The sequence below is a fragment of the Puma concolor genome, chromosome B3 (assembly GCF_028749965.1).
Source record: "Puma concolor isolate L17-30 chromosome B3, mPumCon1.1.hap2, whole genome shotgun sequence".
Taxonomy (NCBI): Eukaryota; Metazoa; Chordata; class Mammalia; order Carnivora; family Felidae; genus Puma; species Puma concolor.
Genome location: NC_141672.1, coordinates 75,186,989 through 75,207,324, shown reverse-complemented (window position 1 = coordinate 75,207,324; position 20,336 = coordinate 75,186,989). Strand labels below are relative to the sequence as shown.

The following is a 20,336-nucleotide window of genomic DNA, read 5'->3' as shown; positions in this document are numbered from 1 at the left end:
TGGAATTTTTTCATTACAGGGCTAGAATAGAGTTGATACCTAGAGAAAGAGGCATTCTGAGAAAAGTATAGACTTTCCATCCAGTTGTCTTCCAAGAAATAATCTGCCCTATCTATCCTGTCATGTCACACCTCTCTTATTCCTTCAACTGGGCCCCTTGTTTCTTGGAGCTCTGGTGAATGGTGAGGGGCAGCTGGTGCCACCTGGAGAATAGCTCTTCTCTGATAGGCCATGGTTCCCAGTGCACCCACCAGGATAAGCAGTGTTAGGCAGAGTCCCATGGACAGCCCTAGATGAGTCATGAAGGAATTATGGTCCCAGGTAACCAGTGACCTAGGAACATAGAGGTAATATTTGGCTTGAAATAATGCTCAGGCTTAGGAGGTGAAGGGCTTCGCTTTTATCATAATATACAGAGCTCATGAAACTGCTTCATCCAATCAAGCTACACAGGAAATCAGGAATATAGATCCTGAAAGTAGGAAAAAGACCAAGATCCAAGTCTCCTAGCAACTTAAATTGTTGGAAGGAGACCTAACCTGGCAGTGAGGTGTTGGCAGTTAGACTATGGTGTTTAGGTAACTAGACATAGTAGCCTGTTAGTACTTTAGGGAGGAAGAGGACTAGGATCCCTATGTCCTACGGATGGGGAACTCCATCATTGTGGAGGGAAAGTTGTCCCATAGTGCTAGGTCTGAGGTGATCACACTCGTTTTCCAAAATAAGCCTAAGACACACATGAGTGCTTCCTGCAATTTCAAACATCTGGACTCCAGGACTTTGAAAGAAAGCTACTTGGAATATTGTCTTACTTGATGTGTTCTGTGGTAAAGCTGGCTCCTCCATAATATACTTCCAGGGGCTTCTTCTGGAGACTCAGGGTCAGGGCCCTGTGCAGCATACCAACCGAAGGCCCGTGGCAGCCAGAGGACTTCCACATGTACACAGTGAACACCAGTCCAGTGGTAGTGGAGGGGCTGTGGAAATAGCACCTACAGGGACATTTGGATCTCTTAAGGGAGATAGAGTCCCTGGAAGAGTATATCTCCTGAAACAGGTGCAGGCTTCGGAATGGCACAAAGTTTTCAGAGGAGAGTGGGGAAGTAACCAACTTAGGCAGTCTCCCTGGCCCACTGTGTACATCCTCAGTCTGAACTGTCCCTTTACCTGCCAGTGTGGCCTCTGCTCACCAGAGCCTGTAGTACTGCTTCAGTCAGCTCTTCTAGCGTTTCTTTCCCCACAGAGTGGCCTGGGGGCCCAGCTAATTGTAAAGACAGATGGAATAACGGGTCTTGGGTGGCAAGACTCACAGGTGGGGAAGTAACAGCATTGGTACCTTCATTTGTTTGACACAGCCGACCCCGGGGACAGAAGAGAAGACCATGGTACCCAGGTATCTGCAAGGCAATACATAGCAGGGTATAGTTATGACCTCAATTGTTTGCTCAAGCCTTTCTAAGGAAATTGTACAATCTAGATCAGAGTCACAGACTCGGTGGGTACTTAGAGAAAAATGAATGAACATCTAAATGTACTAACTCCCATACAAGCATTGTCAAACTTCCTTTTGCCAAGGGCTCTGTAGCTTTTCACTTATGATACCCACCTGAATAGCCTTTCCAGGAAGGCATGAGGCCCAGGGTGACCCCTCTACCTGCACATTGTATGCTCCCCTTTCTGTGCATTGATGTAAGTAGCAGCGGCCAGTGAGCTCTGCTTCCTTCAGGTGTGGGATCTGAGAGGGACGCCTGGTCTCGTCCCCACGGAGCAGTTGTGAAGTGAGGTTGGCAAGGAAGCAACGACTCTGGGAATGGTAAATTTCCCCGTGGGGGTTGTCTGCCCCAGGTGGGAATCCATTTTCCTTCTTCCAGCATTCACTCTGAAAGGTGGGACAGGAGGCAGAATAGTGTTTGCCTAGATGCCTTAGACGTTGACTCCTCTCCAGGCCCACTCACTTCCATTCTGTCTTCTCCAGTTGTCTCACCCCATTGGCCAGGGGCTTGTACATGCGGCAGCCTTCCAGCATGGGGTCTGAGGAACAGCTCCCCTTGTCCAGGTGCAGGTAGTGGCAGCCCAGTCCTCTGTGTGGAAGGGATGGCAGCTGACACCAGGGTCCCCGACAGCTGTACAGCCCCTCAACCACTCAGCACACACACCTGCCAGTACAGAAGAAGTCTGAGGAGCCAGCCCCACATGTGGTCACCAGGCCAAATTCCAGGCCAGATCCTGCTTGAGAGGTGGGAAGAGAAAGAGCCCTCAGAACAAGTGAAGCCCCCAACACCCCTCAGCGCTGGCTGTGCTTATGCTTCAGCTACACGTCTGCAGCAGATAACCCCTTCCAACCTCTCTCGCTGCCCCCAAGCTGACTCAGGTGGTGAGGACCCCTATGCGATTTTCCTTTGTTCTCACCCCGGCCCCACAAGAGCTCCTCTGCAGCACTGTGGTTGACTTGGTACCAGCCTGAATCTTTGAAGGCAGCAAGAGTGACGGGATCAAGTCGAGTGCGCCGGGCACCATTGAAGGTAGCGGTCATTACAGAACCCTGGAGCAGTCGGGCCTCCCAGTGTGAAGACAAAGCGCCCTAGGGAGGAGGTAGCCTGTTGCCACCTGATGACCCCCTCTTCCTTCCAGCACCCTGAGGTGTTCTCAGTCTCACCTCTTCTTCCAAGGGAACACCCAGTGAAGCCCCCAGCACTCCCAAGTGTTTGGCCAGGCTGTGGCTAACAGCTGGGGTAGTGAGAAGCAGCTGTCCCCACTCATCACGCCTTGTGACTTGTGGCCTTGTAGAACAGTTCTCTGGAACTGAGCACAGAAAGTGAAGGAGGCAATATGAGGAGAGGAAAACTCAGAAAGGGTGGAGCAGAAATGGAGGGAAGGAGTTGGTGGGATGGTAGTGATCCCCTCTCTTTGACATTGTGGGAAGGCTGGCTCTCACTCCTCTCATTTACCACCGGGTCCTGAGGGGCAATCCCGCCACTTCTTGAAGAGCTGTCCAGAGAAACCCAGAGCATGGAGCAATTCATGTAGTGTGGCCTAAGGACAAATGACCGCACGGTGAGGGGGACTGGGTGTGGAATAGATTGACCGGCCATTCCATAGCCCCTCTGCCCAATCAGCTCTTCTTAGAGTCTGAGGCACCTTCTCCTCCAACCTTAATAGATTCTTCCACTTCATGGGAAGCTGAGTGACCTGTCCCCTATCCCCAACCTGTTTGCATCTTCCTATTCATCATGCAGCAGTTACCGTGATGATGTCACTATGGCTGAGGCTGGGGCTGGCAAGATGTTGGGCACAGTAGACAATGGTACCAGCAAGGGGCCTGTCTTCTGAGTCCAGCTGGCAGCAGGCAGCATAGGCTATGATAGAAGGCTGTGGATGGGCCAGGACAAGGTAGCGGTGGAAAGCAGGGATGTGGGGGAACACAGAAGAAATCTTTCTGAAAATAGACACCCACGGAACTCAGCAGGGATGGTCCCAAGGGATTACTTGAAGGGGTTTAGCTCCCACCCAAACTTCATCAACATGACCCAAGTTACCTCAAATGAGCACAACTTTTAATAAAGATTGCTTTTATGCTCCCTCCCCCTCCCCAGGATATTTAAGACTAGGAGAGACAGAACACGGAAAAGGACTTGATTTGGGCCTCACCTCTCCATGGCACTTGGAAGTGTGGGCAATCCGCACATACAGGAGAAAATCAGTGTTTTGGACCCCAGGCCCATCTGGCTGGACCAGTTGTGGGGGACCCTGCTCTGGCCACAGTGCGTAACCACGGAGATGGGCATCAGGGATCTGGCAGGGAGTGGAATGTAGCATCTAGTTTAGCAGATGGGGACAATAGGAAACTGGGTACTAGGAGTGAGGAGTGGACAGTCTCTGTCTTTAGTCTGCCTTAGTGTCATGTAGGCAGCTGGTCAGAATAGGGACTCCTGCCACCTTCCCTCCCCATCTCTGATTTTATAAATTACCAGGGTGAGAAGGGGCTCAGGAATCTGCATTTATTAGGAAGGACATTAAACAATTTTGGTGCTAATAATGGTCTTGGGGAAGTCTAGGCAGGCTAGAGATCTTCAGATCCCCAAATCTCACCTTTACTCCCAGGCAACTCTCTCCTTTGTACCCTGGGTTCAAGAGGCTGCACCTGCCAAGAATGAATACCTGTAGGTGAGCTGGAGACATTTCTGGGTACCGCCGAAGAGGCACCATGTACATTCTCAATGACGTGAACTCACCTGTGGTAGTTTGGGGTGTCTGGGTCTCCCCAGACAGCATGGCAGTACTGTGCAGGGTCTCGACTCAGAAGCAGGGGTCCTTGCACTGGAGGGACTTAAAAAGACAAGAAGTCGATTTCACCTCAACATCTTTAGAGTTCCTTTTCACTGGTTGTCTTCCTCCATAGCCCTCTGACCTTCAGCCCTCCCTGACTCCCTTTGGTTTCCCTACTTACCTGCGAGGACACCCTGGAGTCGCCTAGCGGCCTGTCTGGCAGCCACCAGGGCATGAGGTACTCCTCTCCTTCCGGCTCCCTCAGTATCCCAAGCCCCATCTGATACAGGATCTCTGATATAGCAGGTTCGGATTCTCAGGGGCTGAGGATCACGAGAGCCAGGGTGGGTGAAGGAAGCAGAACGGAAGTCTGGGGCAAGTTGGGAGAGAGGGGGCCTGAGCAGGCTCACAGACTTCTGTGTCTCATCGTGTAGGCATCTGCTTGCAGCAATCCCCAGGAACAGCAGCAGCAACATCTCACAAGTGGTCCTCCCTAACGTGCCCTGGATCCTGTCTTCTGCTCCTCTTTTCCTTGCCTCACTTGCTTCTGCCTGCCCTCTCTTTACTATCTCTCTCCATACCCTCTCCACCACTCTTGCTTATTTTTTTTTAAGATTGGAGTCTTGTTGACTAAATCTATAGTTACCCCCAGGAGGTCGGATGTGAAGCACAAGGATCAAAGCTGCGCCCCCTCCCCCACCCCCCATGCCAGAGTGGAGAGCTGGGGGGCGGGGCAGTGTTATTCCTAAAGCCTCAACTGATCTTTCCAAACAGGAGCCTGTGCCATCTGGGAAACCCTCCTAACCCTCTTTCATCTCTCATCCTAATTCCCCTGCCTTTCTGAGTGGACAACCTTGGAACCTTCCTAGAACTAAAAAGTTGGTGTTAATATAAGGGTGTGTGTGTGTGGTGGGGGGGGGGGTACTCTGTGCTTCACAGATGCCTACTTACTTCATTGGAGATGGGCAAACAAGGCTTCTGCATGGCACTACCCCCGGTATCAGAACTGGGTGGACTCTAACCAGACTGCAAGACTTTTAGGCATCACCCCCATCTGTATAGGGCACTTAGTAGGTGCTCAACAAACACATGTTGGTTGACTGACACCTCCTAGGAGAGGCTGTTGTGTTAGCTCTGTGAGGCTTCACAGATAGGCATGCTGCGGGGGAAAGTCAACTCTTACAGTGGACATTAAGAGAAGATGTTCAAAGATGTTCTCACCCAGCTCTTGGAAGTCCCTCTGTTTTCTTTGCTCACACTGTGTTTTCACATCCTCCCCCCCCCACCTTTCCTGCCTGCCTGGCTAATTCCTACCTCCCCTATAATTACTTCGGGAAGCTTTTCTTACTTAACACCTCCTGCCCAAATTCCACTCTCACTCTGGGGAGGGGAGGAGGCCCACTTCACAGAAGGCCTCCCCTTCCCTTCCTTCTATAATTGTTGGCTTAGAGGCACTCCCTCCACATCCTGCACTCCTTCAAGGTAAGCCTGCTTCCTGGCTGGCTTTGTAGTCACAGCACTCGGCACAGTCCCGAGGGCCTAGTCATCCGTCTGTGTTGTGGATGAAGGAACAGAACCTAACCCCATTGTTTAACTTTTGAAGAAACAGGTCAGGGGTGAAATGACATAAAGCAACACTGCTAATTCCTGACAGGATGAGAGTTTCCAGAAGGGCTGCTGACTTCCTAGGGAGGCTGGATTTGATACTTTGACACGCCACAGCTGTGGCTGGAAAGGTGATTACAAGGGAGGCAGCCAAAGGCTGGAGCCAAACCAACTCTGCCACTTTCTGCCTATGCAGCTTTGGCCCAGTGCCTCCGTGTTCCCATCTGCAAAAGGGGGGTGATTATACTTACCTGACAAGGCTACTCTGAGGAGAAAGCAAAGATTTGTAAAGTGCTGAGAACAGTGTCCATGCTCATGGTAAATACCAAGTCACGTCAACAGTACATATTCCACAGACACTTCCAACTCGGTGGAGAGCTGTTCTGTTCTTATCAACATGTGTACAAATCTTTAGGGGACTCTTGTTCTTTTTCTAAGACAAACCCTATTCTGCACGTTATCAGACTCCCTCTTTTTCCTGGCAGGGCAGCCTATTTGGGGAAAACCCTTGTGGTGAGGCTTGGGGCAAGGGAGTCCAGGTCTGTGTGGCTTTCCGTTTGCCGGCCCCTCCGCAGCCGCTCCTGATGCTTTGCTGCCCCCTTATGGCCGCGCAGAGGAGGGGCACCCCCACCAGGGCCGGGGGTCAGGCTAACTTCTTCACACACGCATGCAGAACTTCGTACCTTCCAGCCGAAACAGCACAAGAAACACCTCATGTTTCTTCTGCTGGAATACCTCTGTCCTGCCTTTGCCTGGCAAATTCCTCCCCATCCTCCTAGAGCCAGCTCAGAGGGTATCCGCCTGCTGAGTTTTTTCTTTACTCCCCCAGGCAGAGGTGGTTTGCATAGCCCCTGTTCTCCAATAGCAGCTCTTGCGCATCTAGCACTTATTATATTCTCTTGACATTTATTTCTGTGCTTGTTCCCCTGCTAGACTGTGGGCAGGGGCTGAGTCTGATTTCGCTTGTGCCTCTTTGAAGAGGTGTGAAGTCGGCACAGAGGGATAATGGAGGTGGGAAGGTGGCTGGGAGGAAAGAGAGGAGGAAAGGAGAGAGGGTGAGAATAACAGTCATTGGAGCATTCCCTTTGTGCCCAGACATCTTCCAAGTACTTTAGACTCACATATTCCTTTTGGCAACCTTCCAGGGTACGTATTATTATAAATACCCCAATTTTACAACCGAGGCACGGCAAAATTAGGCAAAGTGAGTAGGTGGTGAGTGTGGGGTTTAACCCAAAATGCAATAGTGTTCTCAAGGGCATAGCATGATCGTGATCGATTGGAGGGGCAGGATGAGAAAGAGGGGGCAAGGAGAATAGGTGGAGATTGGAGGGAAGCAGCATAAGAAGAGGATGAGGCATGGGAGAGGGTGGGGCAGATCCCAGAGGGGAAGAGGTGAGAAGAGGGTGCAGAGGGAGGAAATTAGAGACTGGGAGGGACGTGCTGAGGAGGAAGGGGAGGAAGGGAAAGCCAGCTAGGACGAGGGCGGGGTGTGGGAGAGGATGGGACTGAACAGAGGATGTCTTGGTGGTGGTGGTGCCTGTGTGGATGCTCTGTCCAGCACACTGACCTCTCAGTTCCTTCACTCTCCCATCTCTAACATTCTCCATTCCACCCTCACAAGCCACTCCCGGGAGCCTTATCATCACCAGAAACTGCAGCACCTATGAAATAACTGAATCAAACATCGTGCTGTCTGATATGATCTCCTTTCCTTACGGTTTGTTTGCTCAAGTAGGCTTACTGCAGCTGTTCTAGGGGCTCATGAAAGGACCGCTGGCCCTTCCTGTCTTTTCATCTTCGTTGGGTTCCATGCTCATCACTAAATCCCTCCTTCGAAGTACCCCCCCCTTCACTGTCTATCCTGTCCATCCTGCCTCCCAACATTTGACTTCTCTACCCTGGCCCCCAGAAGCTAAGGACCACAGAGGGAAATCACCCAGGAGAACAGTCTGTTGTCACTCCATTGTCATCATTGACTTCAGCAGAGGCATGCTCTCCAGTCAGAAATCTCAGTCCTCTTTCCTCTCATCACCTGAGGTCTTATACCTTGAAGCCTGCTTCTCAGAGCCTCCTGCTTCATCGATGACACTCACCTCTTTTCATGGTGAAAACAGACAGAACTGGCCACAGCCTGCTACATCCTACCTGTGCCTGTATCTGTGTCTGCTGCTGTCCGGCTGTCCCTTCTTTCTCCTTCTCCTTGGAGGAGAGGAAATGTCCACCTCCCTTGGGAGGTGGTTCCTGCCTCTGATGCTCTGGATCCCATCAGAGGGAGATCTGGTCTCAGCCCCTCTCTGACTTGGTCTGTCCCCCAGCCACTGTCAGTGACCAGGAAGGGCCTGCCTGGGGCCTTGGCATACATTTCTCCATCTGCTGGGAACCCCTGCTCTTTGCCAGACCAACTCCTCACCTTTTAGAGATATCTGTATGTTACTTCCTTGAAGAAGCCTTGCCTGACCTTCACCTTTAAGTCAGGTGCCCTTGGTAACATCCATCCCAGTTGCCCCTTTACTTTTGCCACATAGCACTGCCCATTTAGAATTATCAATTTATTTGTGGTGTTATGTCTGGCCCCCTCATGAATCTGTAAGCTCCATGAGGGCAGGGACTATTCTCTTTGTGTATCCTGTAGCTTCTAGAACAAGCAAAGTGCCCAGCCTGGAGTAGGTGTTATAACTATTCTTTGAGCAAATGAATACATGAATGGGTGTGATGAGGAGACAGGAGGGATGTGAGGGGGAAGGAAGGATGGGGATGGGAGGTGAAGAGAGCAGATGGCCAGTGCAGGGAGAGGGTAGTAATGACAACGTGCAGAGGTGAGGCTGGGGATGGAGGGGAAAGGTAGGGAGGGGAGGACCAGGCAGAAGGCATCTCTGTGCTGGTGCTGGGCCTGAGTGAGGCTTCCCAGGAGCTCTGTCTCTTGGCCATGCTGCCTGAGAAGTTTGAAGGCAGAACCAGTGGGCGGGGCTAGACTTTATCTTAGGGCGCAGTCCTAACCTCAGATGGTGACAGAGCGGGAGCTAGCAGGGGTTTTGCAAACCGTCCCGATTGCAGCAGGCCAGCAGTCTCGCTCTGGAGGGCGGGTGGGGCCTGGGCTTATCTCCCAAGTACAGTCCTAACCTCAGATGGTGACAAAGCGGGAGCTAGCAGGCGTTTTGCAAACCGTCCCGATTGCAGCAGGGCTGGATGGCCTGGCCAGGGGCAACAGTGCTAGGCGTGGGGGGCAACAGAGGGTTGGACAGTTTGGGGCCTTGGGTTGAAGTTTGGCTTTTGGGGTGTGGGGGATCCATTCTACCTATGGCTTGCCTTCACCTACCTGAGATCTCTGTTTCTAAAACCACAGGGGGAGGCTATGGCTCTGTAGGTGGGGTTCTCCCTGTTAGGAAGCCTGGCTTTTCCCAAGTCCTAGGACCCTTCTGCTACTTCCAGAAGTCAGAATTGACGGCCAGTTGCAGCCATTTTCCCACAATGTCCCCAGCAGGGTTGCCTCAGGGAATTTCTCATGAGTCAAGGAAGTTTCTCTGGGGCTGGGCCTGCTTATAGGAGCAGCTGACAAAGTCCAGTCAGGAGTCCTGCCCAAGTATAACCATTCCCACTTAGGAACAGCGCAGGCTGAGAGGAGAGGTCTGCTTGCCAGGGGCCAGCGAGGGTGACAGGAAGTGACTGGCCTGTCAGAGAGGAGGTGCACAGGCCCTCAGCCAGCCCTGGCTATTGTTGCCTCAGCATCTCCTATACAGCCCCCTGCATCCCAGAGCCCCCTCCCTGGCTGGCACAGGGTAGGGGTGGAGGTGAAGAGGCCCCTTTCCACCCCCACTACCCCAACCGGGATCTTGCAACACTGGGATGGGGGCCCTGGGGGCCCAGGCGTGTGGCAATCCATGGGGGGTGGGGTGGGGAGGTGTGCACTGAGCAGGGGAGCAGCTTTCACAAGCAGCCACTGCAGGACTGACCTTGGCTGCCTCACCTTGGGCAGCTTCCTCTCTCTTCCCGGTATCACCAAGCAGCGTTCCTTCTCCTCAGCCGTTTCCCAGGGGCCTGAGGTCCTGTCTCTCAGCTCAGCACTCTCATCCCGGTCCCCAGTTCAGCTCATGAAGGAAAAGCGGGCCTGAGCCCACTGTGGAGGCTAAAGCAATGGGACGCATGTGTGTGCTGTTTGGACCTTGATTTGCTGGTTTCTTAAAGTCACCGCAGCCCAAGGATGAGCACTTCTTTCTGCCTCTTCTTTCTCTGAGGCAGCTCTGCTTTGGGGGGTGAGGGTGGGTTGGAGAAGGGGTTTGGGTGCTGGATGCTTGCTGTCTGTGACACCTCAGTTTCTTAGGGACTGTCCTGTCCCACAGAGGGAATGGGAAGGGGAGAGAGAGTCCTTTGCAATTCCATTCTAGACAGAGGGAGGTGCTTTCTTGTTTACCCCTTTCCTTCTTTCCATTCAGCCAGCCTCACTTGGCTTGCTTTCTTCTTCTTGATCACCCAGATTTTAGAGCCTTCACCTTTTGCTCTCCCCTCTGCTCACCCTTCCACCCCAATTTGGCACATCTGCCTCCTCCTTGAAATGTTTTAGGTTTCAACTCCAGTCACTTTCTCAGAGAAGCCTTCCTTGACCACCCCAGCTAAAATAACCTCCCTCCTAGGGCGCCTGGGTGGCTCAGTCGGTTAAGTGTCTGACTTTGGCTCAGGTCATGATCTTGCGGTCTGTGAGTTCGAGCCCTGCATCGGGCTTTGTGCTGACAGCTCGGAGCCTGCTTCAGATTCTGTGTCTCCCTCTCTCTCTGCCCCTCCCCGACTTGTGCTCTGTCTCTCAAAAATGAATACATGCAAACAAAAAGTTTTTTTTTAAATAAATAAAATAACCTCCCTCCCTGTTTATCCATTTGGTTTCCCCAAATGGAGGTATTAATGGATTGACTGAAGGGATTAAGGGAAAGTTGCAAGGAGAGATGAAGAAACTGGCTAGCTGCAGCGAGGGTCCATTACAGCCCCCAGGGCCATAAGGGCAGGGAGCCTGTGAAAGAGAGCCTTGGGCAGCACCTGTCCCCTACCGCAGAGAGGGTGCCCTCCTGCTGTTCTCCAACGTCCAGTCATGCCTGGAACACAGCAGGATGACTAAGGGTAGGGGGCACCTAGAAAGGCAAAGGAAGATAGTGCACTCGCTTGTTGTCCTTTTCTTCCTACTCCTTCAGTGAAGAGCTGGGTCTGTCTGGGTCACTACCGTGTTCTCAACACCTTGCAAGAGCCCGGCACAGGGACAGATGCTCAACAAATACTTGTTGAATAAGTTACTTTGGCCCAAACCAGAGGAGGTCAGGTTAGAAGCCTCATTCAGAAAGTGTGACCCCTGGCTATGTGTCATCCCCCTGGGATGTGATCTGCCAGAGCATTGGGGCATGCTCAACACTCCTTGTCACGCAGGCACCAGGTGTGTTCTTTTCTCACAGCGGCGCTGGGACCCTTCTCCAGCCCTGGTGCCAAGTACCTGCCCAGAGGATGGTGGACGGCTGGGCGGAGACCCATTTCAGAGCTGTGGGAAAGAAGCACGGGGTTGGTGCTGAACAACCCAGGTCCCATCACCCAGAACCTTGAAAATAAGTCAAGGGGCAGTGGTCTTGAGCTGAGAGGAGGAAATCCGGAGGTTGAGTCACTTACCATGTTCTGTACAAACCCCCCTTATGCAACCCCATCCCCCTGGGCTAAAAGGAAGGTGCGGGATTCTCCCGGACATCCACAGAGACTGGCCCCTCCCCCTTACAAACTCAGAAGGCCCCACGGCTGAGGAATAAACCAGCTATTGACATTCAGATCTGTCTGTGCAGACCAGATCTGTGGCAGTGGGATCCAAGGAGAGATGTAGGACAGGATGCCTGAGGGACACAGAGGCAAAGGCAGGAAAAGGGACCGAGTCCTGGGTGAGGCTGGCATGCTGCCCACGGATGCCCAAGATGTAGGAAGTCTCTGCCCCTGGGGATGTGGAGATGAGGGGAAGGGAGAGAGAGGGAGAGACTGGGAAGATTCAGTCTTTCCACCTGTCAGAAAGTTATACCTTAGTGTCTAACTTGGGCTTTCTCAGCAGTGGCCTACAAGTCACTGGTGGCCCAGGAGAGACTCTAGCCCCTATTGTGTCTTATGTCTCTCATGTGCCCATAATTCCTGGTTACTTATTGAAGGGACTCTCAGGCCCACCCTATGTGCCTCTGTGGGGAGGGTGTGAGCAAGGAGTAGAGACAAGTGCCGTGTAATGACACAGCAAAGGGACTGAGAGAGCCTCAGGAGAATGTCTCTTATCCCCTCTGGCTTTATCTGTAAGATGTGGCTCGCACTATCTTGCTTGTCTGAGGCCAAAGCCCACCAGCCGATCTCTTGAGGTCTCTTCCAGCACCTCTTGAGATCTGTGATTTTTGTGGAGCTGTTTTTGATTCTGCCTCTAAGCAATCCTGTGACTCTGGCTAAGTCCCTTTCTCTTCCTGAGGCCTCAGTTTCCTCACCTACAAAATGAGAAGTTTAGATGAGATCCTGAGGTCCTTCCGGTTCTAGTAAAGTGGAATAATAACAACTATTCATCTCACCATGTGCCAGGCCCTGTTTATCTATGAACATAACAACACTGTGAGATGGGTATTAATCCTACTCCCATGGTACAGATGAGGAAATTGAGGCATAGAGGGAAGTCACTGCTTCAGGTCACACAGCTTGGAAGAACCGGAGGGAGATTCAACTGGAGCCTCTTAAGAGGGCTAGAGTTCTAGCAAGAAAGAATACTTTGCACAAAGGATTTCACTGGTAGAGGTGCCTGGGTGGCTCAGTCGGTTGAGTGTCCAACTTCAGCTCAGGTCACTATCTCACGGCTTGCAAGTCTGAGCCTGGCGTCAGGCTCTGTGCTGACAGTTTGGAACCTGGAGCCTGTTTCACATTCTGTGTCTCCGTCTCTTTCTGCCCCTCCCCTGCTCATGCGCATGCTTTGTTTCTCTCTCAAAAATAAATCAACATTAAACAACAACAACAACAACAACAACAACAACAAAACCAAGGGGTTTACTGACAGAGGTGATCTTGTCATTATCAACTTTCTTTCATACACACAGGTCTCAGGCCTTTCCCAACGGAGTCCTCCCCCAGGCACTCAGATTCTAGTGCTTTGGAGAACTCAAGCCCCAGGGAATGAGGGGCAAAGAGGGAGTGGGTGGATAGGAGCCATGTGTGGGGGGGCTGTCAGCCTGGTGGGCTCAAGCTGTGGAACTGGAGAGAAAAAGTTGAGTCCTGGATTAAGAGCTAGGGGACCATAAATGTGGCAGAGCCATCTGGAAGCTGACAGGAGCTCCCAGACCTATATATCAAGGTGCTGGGGTCAGCAGGCCTAGACACAGGGACTGGGAGGTGCTGGGATCCCCCCACAAGACACAGAACTCTGTTAGGGAAACATCCAGAGGCTGTTCCAGTCCTGTGGGATTGCAGGGGTGGTGTGCCTTCATTATTCAGAAGGATAGAGTGGGTTGGGCTAGGGGCAGGGGGAGAGCGGAGCAGAGTGACAGACACGCAGCTTGGCCGTGTGGCGTGTCAGGGGAGAGCTGTGGGCAGTGTATCTGTATTCTTGGATATTCATTTGTGCATGGAACCGAGAGGTATACAGACCCAGCCATATGCATTCCCTGCCCTTGAGGCCCCCATGCCACACATGCAACACCCCCCCCCCCCCCCCGCCACTGGAGAAGGCCAAGGCCCAGTGTGCAGGCCCATTACTGAGTCATAGTGCAATTTTATTCAGCCATAGAATCATCATGCTGGGGTCTGCCCTCTTCCCTTGCCACCCGCTGCCATTTGTCCACGGTCTATGTCTCAGGCTCAACCTGTGAGGGCTCTAGGGCCCCAACAGGGTCAGGCCGGGGGCTGGTGTCACAGTCTGCCAGCTGGGCTCAGCTGCAGCCCCCCACGCCCTTGATGAGGTTGGCAGCCTCGGGGATCTGGCGGAAGAGGTTTCGGAGGGTGTCCAGCTCCTGGGTCAGCTGCTCCACGCGGCTGCGGAGGCGCTCGTTCTCTGCCATGTACTCCAGCACCTTCTGTTGCGTCTCCAGGATGCGCCTCTTGGCCTTGTCCCTGCTCTTGCGCACAGCAATGTTGTTCCGCTCCCGCCGAAGCCGGTACTCCAGGCTGTCCTTGTTCACCGCCTTCTTGCCTTTGTGTGAGGGGCCAGCTGGGGATGGCGCCTTGAGGAGGGGGCTGCAGGGGGGTGCGGCGGCGGCCACAGGGGCCTGGAGGGGACACAGAAGGACCAGAGGTGAGGCTCTGGCCAGGAAGCAGAGTGGAGGCAGGGCAGGAATCCCAGCAGCACAGGCACACTTGGGCGTCAAAGAGATACGGGATCCAGAGCCAGCTTTTGGCTCTCAGTGAGAACAGCCACTGCCCTGCCGCATGCAGAGGGTCCCCCGCTCTGACCAAAACTTCCTTTCATGTTCCCACAGGGTCTGAGGACACTTTCCTTCAGTCTCTCTCGAGTCTCTAGTCCTACGACCAGTAGGTGTTTTCTCTTCTAGAAGCAGGTGGCAGAGAAACAAGAGGAAAGGGCTGATGGGCAGCAGAGAAGCTGGTGGGACCTGAGGTCAGGGCAGGTCGGCTGGCCACAGGGGCTGCAGGACACACTGGGTTCCAACCATACGGTAGGGTCTAGGATAAGCGTGAATTCACAGAGAAGCAAAGAGGGGTCCTGGTCGGGGGGGGGAGGGCGTGGTGGTGAGCACAGAGGGCTTTGGGCTGGGTCAGTTCCACACAGCAACATCAAACATAGACTGGTTAGTGTAAGCGGGGAGTTCAGAGTCCTGCACCAGCACGGGCCTCTCTCCAGCTACTGGGTGCCAGGGACGGGATTTGACCTGCTCTTACCTTGAGGACGCGCAGGGGCTGGCTGGGCGCTGCCAGGGCTGGGGGCAGGTGCATGGCCGTCTGCCCACAGTGTGCTACTTGGTACTGCAGAGGATTGTAGCCACCACGGCTGGCCCCTCGGCTGCCCTCTGGTCCCCGGGGCTCCTCCTTCACGGCCACAGCCCTGGGGTCGTAGCTCCCTGGGCTGCTGTAGATGCCAGGCCCCAGTGCCTTCCTGTCAGGGCCGAAGGTATGTGGCGGGTAGGCGAAGGGCCGTGGGTCGGGCGGCAGGTAGTGGGGGAAGGCAGGGGTTCCAGGTCCCTTAAGCCCTCTGGCCTCAGGTGCTGGCTTCACAGTGAAGAGGTCAGAGAGGAGCTGTTCCTCCCCAGACTCGATGTAGGCGGAGAGGTCGATGGAGGCCTCATGCTCACACATGTCCCCCAGCTCTCCAGGCCCCGCTCTGCCCCCTGAGAACTCGAGTGGCTGCTGGCCAGCCCGGGGCTCACACTCGTAGTAGGTCCCGTGGGACATGGCCGGCCCGCCCCCTCAGCTCCCCGCCCCTGCAGCCCTGCTCTTGGGGCACCCTCTGGGATGCTCGACCTGCCCTCTCCCTATCTCCCCCTGCCCTAGATCTGCCCTAGATCTGCCCTCTCCGGACTCCTCTGTCACCCACTCTTGTGTGGCCTCTCTCCTCCCTCCTCTGCTGTTTCCTTTTCCTTCCTCAGTAGTCAATGCCTCTTTTCTCTTCCCTTTTTTCCTCCTCTCTCCTTGGGGTGACTCAGGGAGGGGCAGGGCGCACCCCGGAGGAAGGGATGCAGGGCTTAGAGAAAGGGGGCCCCTGGCCTATTTAGCAGTTGGGAGCACTCTTTGGTCAGGGTCCAAGCCAGGGTTCTCAGACGCCTAGGAGCTGATGCTTCTGGGAATGCCTCCCCCCTCCCTGTTGAGTCCAGGGGATTCCAGAGTCCTCCCTGAGGGTAACACCTCACTCTGAGTGTCCTCCTCCCTCCGACTTCTAAAAAGTTCTGTGCAGATGAGGTGCCAAGTCAGAATGAACAGAGAAAACCCTCTGCCAGTGCCGACCCCAGCCGGATCTGAGCTCCTCCCTTGACACGCCTCCTTCTCTGCCCCCCGCCCCCCCAACCCAGCGCTGGGCTCCACCTACCCCCAGGGGGAGTCAGTTCCTTTTGTAGCCCCACCTCCCAGGGCATTCTCTTGGGTACAGGCCAGGGGGTGTTGTTTGAGGGGTTTACGAAGTAGTGACAGGTTCTGGGACCAAGCCTGCACTGTGGTGCAGAGCATTTGCTAAGTTTTTGTGCAATAGCCCGAACCCTCTTATGTTTCCAGCCCTGGGTAGCCCTTGCAGCCTGGCACTATCCCTGACTGCCAAGGCTTGGCTGAGGCACCTGCTCAGGACTTGGGCCCCGTGCCCCAGAATCAGGCAGGCTGCTGACCCAGGAGCCGACAGCTGCACTCCTCCAGTGACTCCAGTGCTCTCTCTTCCAGCTGCCCTGCACTGCTAGAGCCTCAGGCTGGCACTGTGCCCCCACCCCCCCATCTGGTCCTGGGGCTCTGCCCTGTTTCCTGTGCCTTGTGCCGCAGGGCTCAGGCACTCACTGCAGCTCGGTTTGCTGTCTTTCCTTCTGCATAGCCGTTCTCTGACCTCGATGCGTGTCTCTTGGGTCCACTTCCTCTTGCAAGTCTTGAGAAGACTTCTCTTTTTGTCATCACCTCTTCCTGGGACTCTGTTGCAGGGTTTCCAGGAGAAGCCCAACCTCGGCACGTTTTGTCTCATGCTGAGCCCCCTCTCCCTTCCCTTTTCTTTTTGCTCTGGGAACTCCCCACTCTCTCCTGTTAGAGGTATTGCAGTTGCTCTGTGCTTACCTATTGAATTTCTCCTACAAAAGGGACTATAGGTCCAGAAAAGGAAAGGACACAGAAATGTGTCACCAACTCTTTTATCACCAGCAGATGCTGTGAGTACCCTGTGGAGGCCAGAAGGTTTCATAAGTAGGGTACATGAAAGGCCAGGACAAATGCAGAGGGGATATGTGTGGCATTGAACATTAAAATAAAGTATGCAAATGTAGACATGGCTGCCTACCCGTCAGGCTAGTTAGCATCTTCCTTCCTCCCTCCCATCTCCAAGGGCACAGCTTAAGGTACTTCCTCTGAAAGCCCTGTCCTGGCATGGGGAGATCTGCGTGTATCCTGGAGACAGATCTCAGGGACCAGATGGGGAGATTTCTATCTGATCTCCTTTTCAAAGGACCTTGGGTCAAACAGGTATCAGAGCTGAAGTACTTGTTTGGCAGGAGTGCCTCTGTTGACCACCAGGTGGCAATGTTGGTCCAGAATTCAGGACTTGAGGGGTTGCTGTGGTCAGGCATCCGGGGGCCGACAGAGGGCAGCCTCCCACAGCCATGACAAGGGCAAGCCGCCGCTGGGCCCCCAGAAGGAGGAAGAAGAATCACCGCGGGGTGGGTGCTTGCAGTGTAGTTACCGGGAGGGTGGGTAGGCTGAGAGGACTGGGGCCAGGGCCTTGTCTTAATGAGGAGAAATTCTAGCCCTCTCCGACTTTGGAATAGTGATGATGGCTAAGGCCTGGCATTTTCTGGGGTTACGCTTTTTTGATCATTGAAACATTTACTTTTCCATGCTGACCATTTCCCTGTGAGTTAAGGGGGAAGGTAAGCAAGACAGAGGGTATTTTTATCTCTGCCTTATAAAAGAGGAAAACAAGGCTGAAAGGCCAAACCTCCCAAGGTCACACAAGGATGCAGTATTGGTCCTGGGGGATAGGGCTGTAGGCTAGTTCTTGAAACCCCCAGGCAAGAAGGGGTGTGGAAATGGGGAGCTGTGTGACTCAGAGAGCCATGTTTGCCCTCAGTCAGCCCTCCTGAGGGGAGCGAGAGACCGTGTCAGTAGCCAGTAGCCAGTGAAGGGGGGGCGGGGGAGGGGGCGCTGGAGGAAGCAGGGAAGTGTGCAAATAGAGCTGGCAGGAAATGAGAAAGGCTGGGGCCAGTAGGAGATAAGTGATCTCGGTCTCTCACCTCCCAGGCTGGTGGCTGACGTTGCTGGAGTACTGACATCAGTGTTTCCCAGTAACCGAGGGGCTTGGTGGGGGTGGGGCAGGTTGCATTCTGGATGTCCCTGCAGGGGAGGAGTGGGTACTGGACAGGAACAGAGGAGGGGAGGGCAGTGCCAGCTAAGAGCAGGGGGCTTCTTGGATTCCATGGAGTTACTCAGGAGTGGAAAGAAGCCTCCTTGGCCAGCAGGATCATTTCCTCCTGTGCTGCTTCAGTTGCTACCTGTTTGCATTAACTGAAACAATGCATGATATATTATCTTAGTGACTTTGTAATAGGCCTCAGTTCAAAAGTCACCTCCTTCACCAGGTCCTTCCAACAGGGAGGCAGCCAAACATGGCAGTCAAGTGTGAGAGAGAACTGGGCTTACATCCTGCCTCTGTCACTTCCCAGCTAGGGGGCCTCAGGCAAGTTACTTAATCTTACTTGTAAAATGGCAGTAGTAAAGTCTACTTTGCTGGATTGTTTAATTACTTTGAATAAGATAATGTATAGAGAGCAACTTATCAGTAAATGTTCAGTCTTCTTCTGCCCTTCCTCTGACCACCTCTTGTGGTTTATCTGTGTCTCCTAAGTAGACAAACTATCTGTAGCCTCATCCGATGCCTTAACTTGACAGGTATTTTGGGGCATGTAGGCACCAGGCACCATACAGGTTCTGGGGATCTGACAGACTCAGCTTGAAGTCCACCTGGTGTGGGCAATCAGCCATGCCCGAAAGTGCACATGTACATGTCATGTGCCTTCTTTCCATCATAGACTATTTGCTCCTTGAGGGTAAGGTCAGATCCACTTTTTGGACTTCTTCAGCTGACCATATTGCCTGAATTATAATTAGTAGAGGTGGATTGTCAAGTATGAATATTTTCATGGAGTCAACGGGACTAAGTATTTGAAATCTGTGCTGATTTGGAAAATTCAGGAGTAAGTTTGCTATTCTCATAGCATATAACAAACCCCTTGGACACGATGGTTCTAAGATATGTTGTGCGACTAACAAATGAATGCTCAAGCAGCTATGATTTCAGTGACCTCCAAAGTCCCTAAGGTCAGAGCATCTGAATTCCTACCATTAAAGTGACTAACAGGGTTAAGACAGGGTAAAAGCCCAGGTTAAAAATAAATGCATGTTGCCCAGGAGGAGACTACATTTTCCCATTTGACCAGGTTAAAAAGGTCAGCAAATGTCACCTTAGGGGGATGGTGGCAGTGGATAGGAACAAGTGTCTCCACAGGGTGAGAGGGGACTGGGAAGGGCCAGACTTGCTGGAATGAGGCAACATGGAGAATATACTGGCAGCCATGGGAAGGAAAAGTATGTGCATTGGGGCAGAGGGGGTTCAAAAGGGTGGATTTGAGTCCTGGAGAGAAGCCTCTTGCACAAGACTGGCCTCTGCCCAGTTTTGCCCTTGCTCTCTGGGGACAACCTTGGGCTGGGAGATTGAAGGACTCTTTGAGAATAGGTTTAATCCTTTTTTTTTTTTTTTCTTTTCCTTTTCTCTAAAAGTGCTATATAGGTTAAGTGACTTGCCCAAGGACACAAGCTGTTTAGTGGCTGCTGACCTGGGACTCAGAGCCAAGCATCTGTACCCCTGTGACTGGCACACCTCCAGTCTGAGTCTAGAAGAAATGCCAGCCATAAATGAGGAGTGTTGGGGCCAGGCCAGGACTGGGAGTGGAGGCATTTTGCCTGCCTGTGTCCTCACGTGTCCTAGATGGTAGAGGGTGATGTCTTAATAACCCCCTCCCCTGCCCGTGTCTGCCAGAAGTACTGGCTCTGGAGTAATGCAGCCCCAGGACAGGCAGCTGGGAGGCTGCCCACAAAGGAGGCACTCCAAGCAAGGACTGGGCCTAATCCCATCAACTTCCTCCAGCAATTAACCCAAAGCACGAGGCGAACTTGTTCCTACTGTACCTGCTCCCTCCTTTGTCCTCACTCAGCAGCCTTCCTAGTCTTCTAACTAGACACGGTCCTCTCAGTCTGCTCTGTGCAACTGAGGGGGACTGTGTCTCACCTCCTAGTCCCTCCTGTCAAACCCCTTGTATCTGGCTGGGTGTTTTCCTAAGTCTCCCTGGCATCTCTCCACAAGCTCAGCCTGTCCCTTCCTTTCCCACCTGGTGCCAGCTGTCCTGGTGCCAGAAGCCTTTGCTGATCCGGCCTTGGGGAACCACCCTGCCTTTGCCTCCCTCCACTCAACTTAGTGCTGTCTGTCATCCATGTCCCCAACTGGGCAGTGAGGAGGTTCTTCTTCCCAGCTAGTTTGTGGGCTCTCGGTAAAGTAGGAACTTTAACACTTTCTGATTTTACTGAAGCAATGAGAAAGTTTTTGGTTCAAAACGAGAGGGAGTTAAAACAACAACAACAACAACAACAACAACAAACCCAAAGAGGTGGTATTTGTACTGGCACTGAGTCCCTGGAACAGAGCAAGGGCCATTCTGGGGTGAAGCTGGCAACCAAAGCATCCTCATGAGATAGAAACACCTGGGGACTTTGTTTCAGAAGATCACTGAGTTATTACCACCAACAAC

At 53.0% G+C, this 20,336-nt stretch overlaps 2 protein-coding genes across 2 annotated transcripts; both read right to left on the bottom strand.

Annotated features, from left to right (window-relative positions):
* Positions 1–7: 7 nt before the first annotated feature.
* Positions 8–4,742, bottom strand: CIROP (ciliated left-right organizer metallopeptidase). Its single transcript, XM_086708535.1, has 14 exons — positions 4,448–4,742; positions 4,233–4,326; positions 4,090–4,141; positions 3,649–3,792; positions 3,244–3,369; positions 2,949–3,033; positions 2,657–2,802; positions 2,410–2,581; positions 2,157–2,226; positions 1,985–2,081; positions 1,607–1,879; positions 1,168–1,397; positions 813–992; positions 8–333 (listed from the first exon to the last, which is right to left on the bottom strand). The coding sequence occupies exons 1-14, from the start codon at positions 4,740–4,742 to the stop codon at positions 126–128; spliced, it is 2,172 nt and encodes a 723-aa protein (XP_086564661.1). The 3' UTR covers positions 8–125.
* An 8,856-nt stretch (positions 4,743–13,598) lies between these two features.
* Positions 13,599–15,809, bottom strand: CEBPE (CCAAT enhancer binding protein epsilon). Its single transcript, XM_025918827.2, has 2 exons — positions 14,740–15,809; positions 13,599–14,111 (listed from the first exon to the last, which is right to left on the bottom strand). The coding sequence occupies exons 1-2, from the start codon at positions 15,247–15,249 to the stop codon at positions 13,776–13,778; spliced, it is 846 nt and encodes a 281-aa protein (XP_025774612.1). The 5' UTR covers positions 15,250–15,809; the 3' UTR covers positions 13,599–13,775.
* Between the last annotated feature and the right edge of the window lie 4,527 nt (positions 15,810–20,336).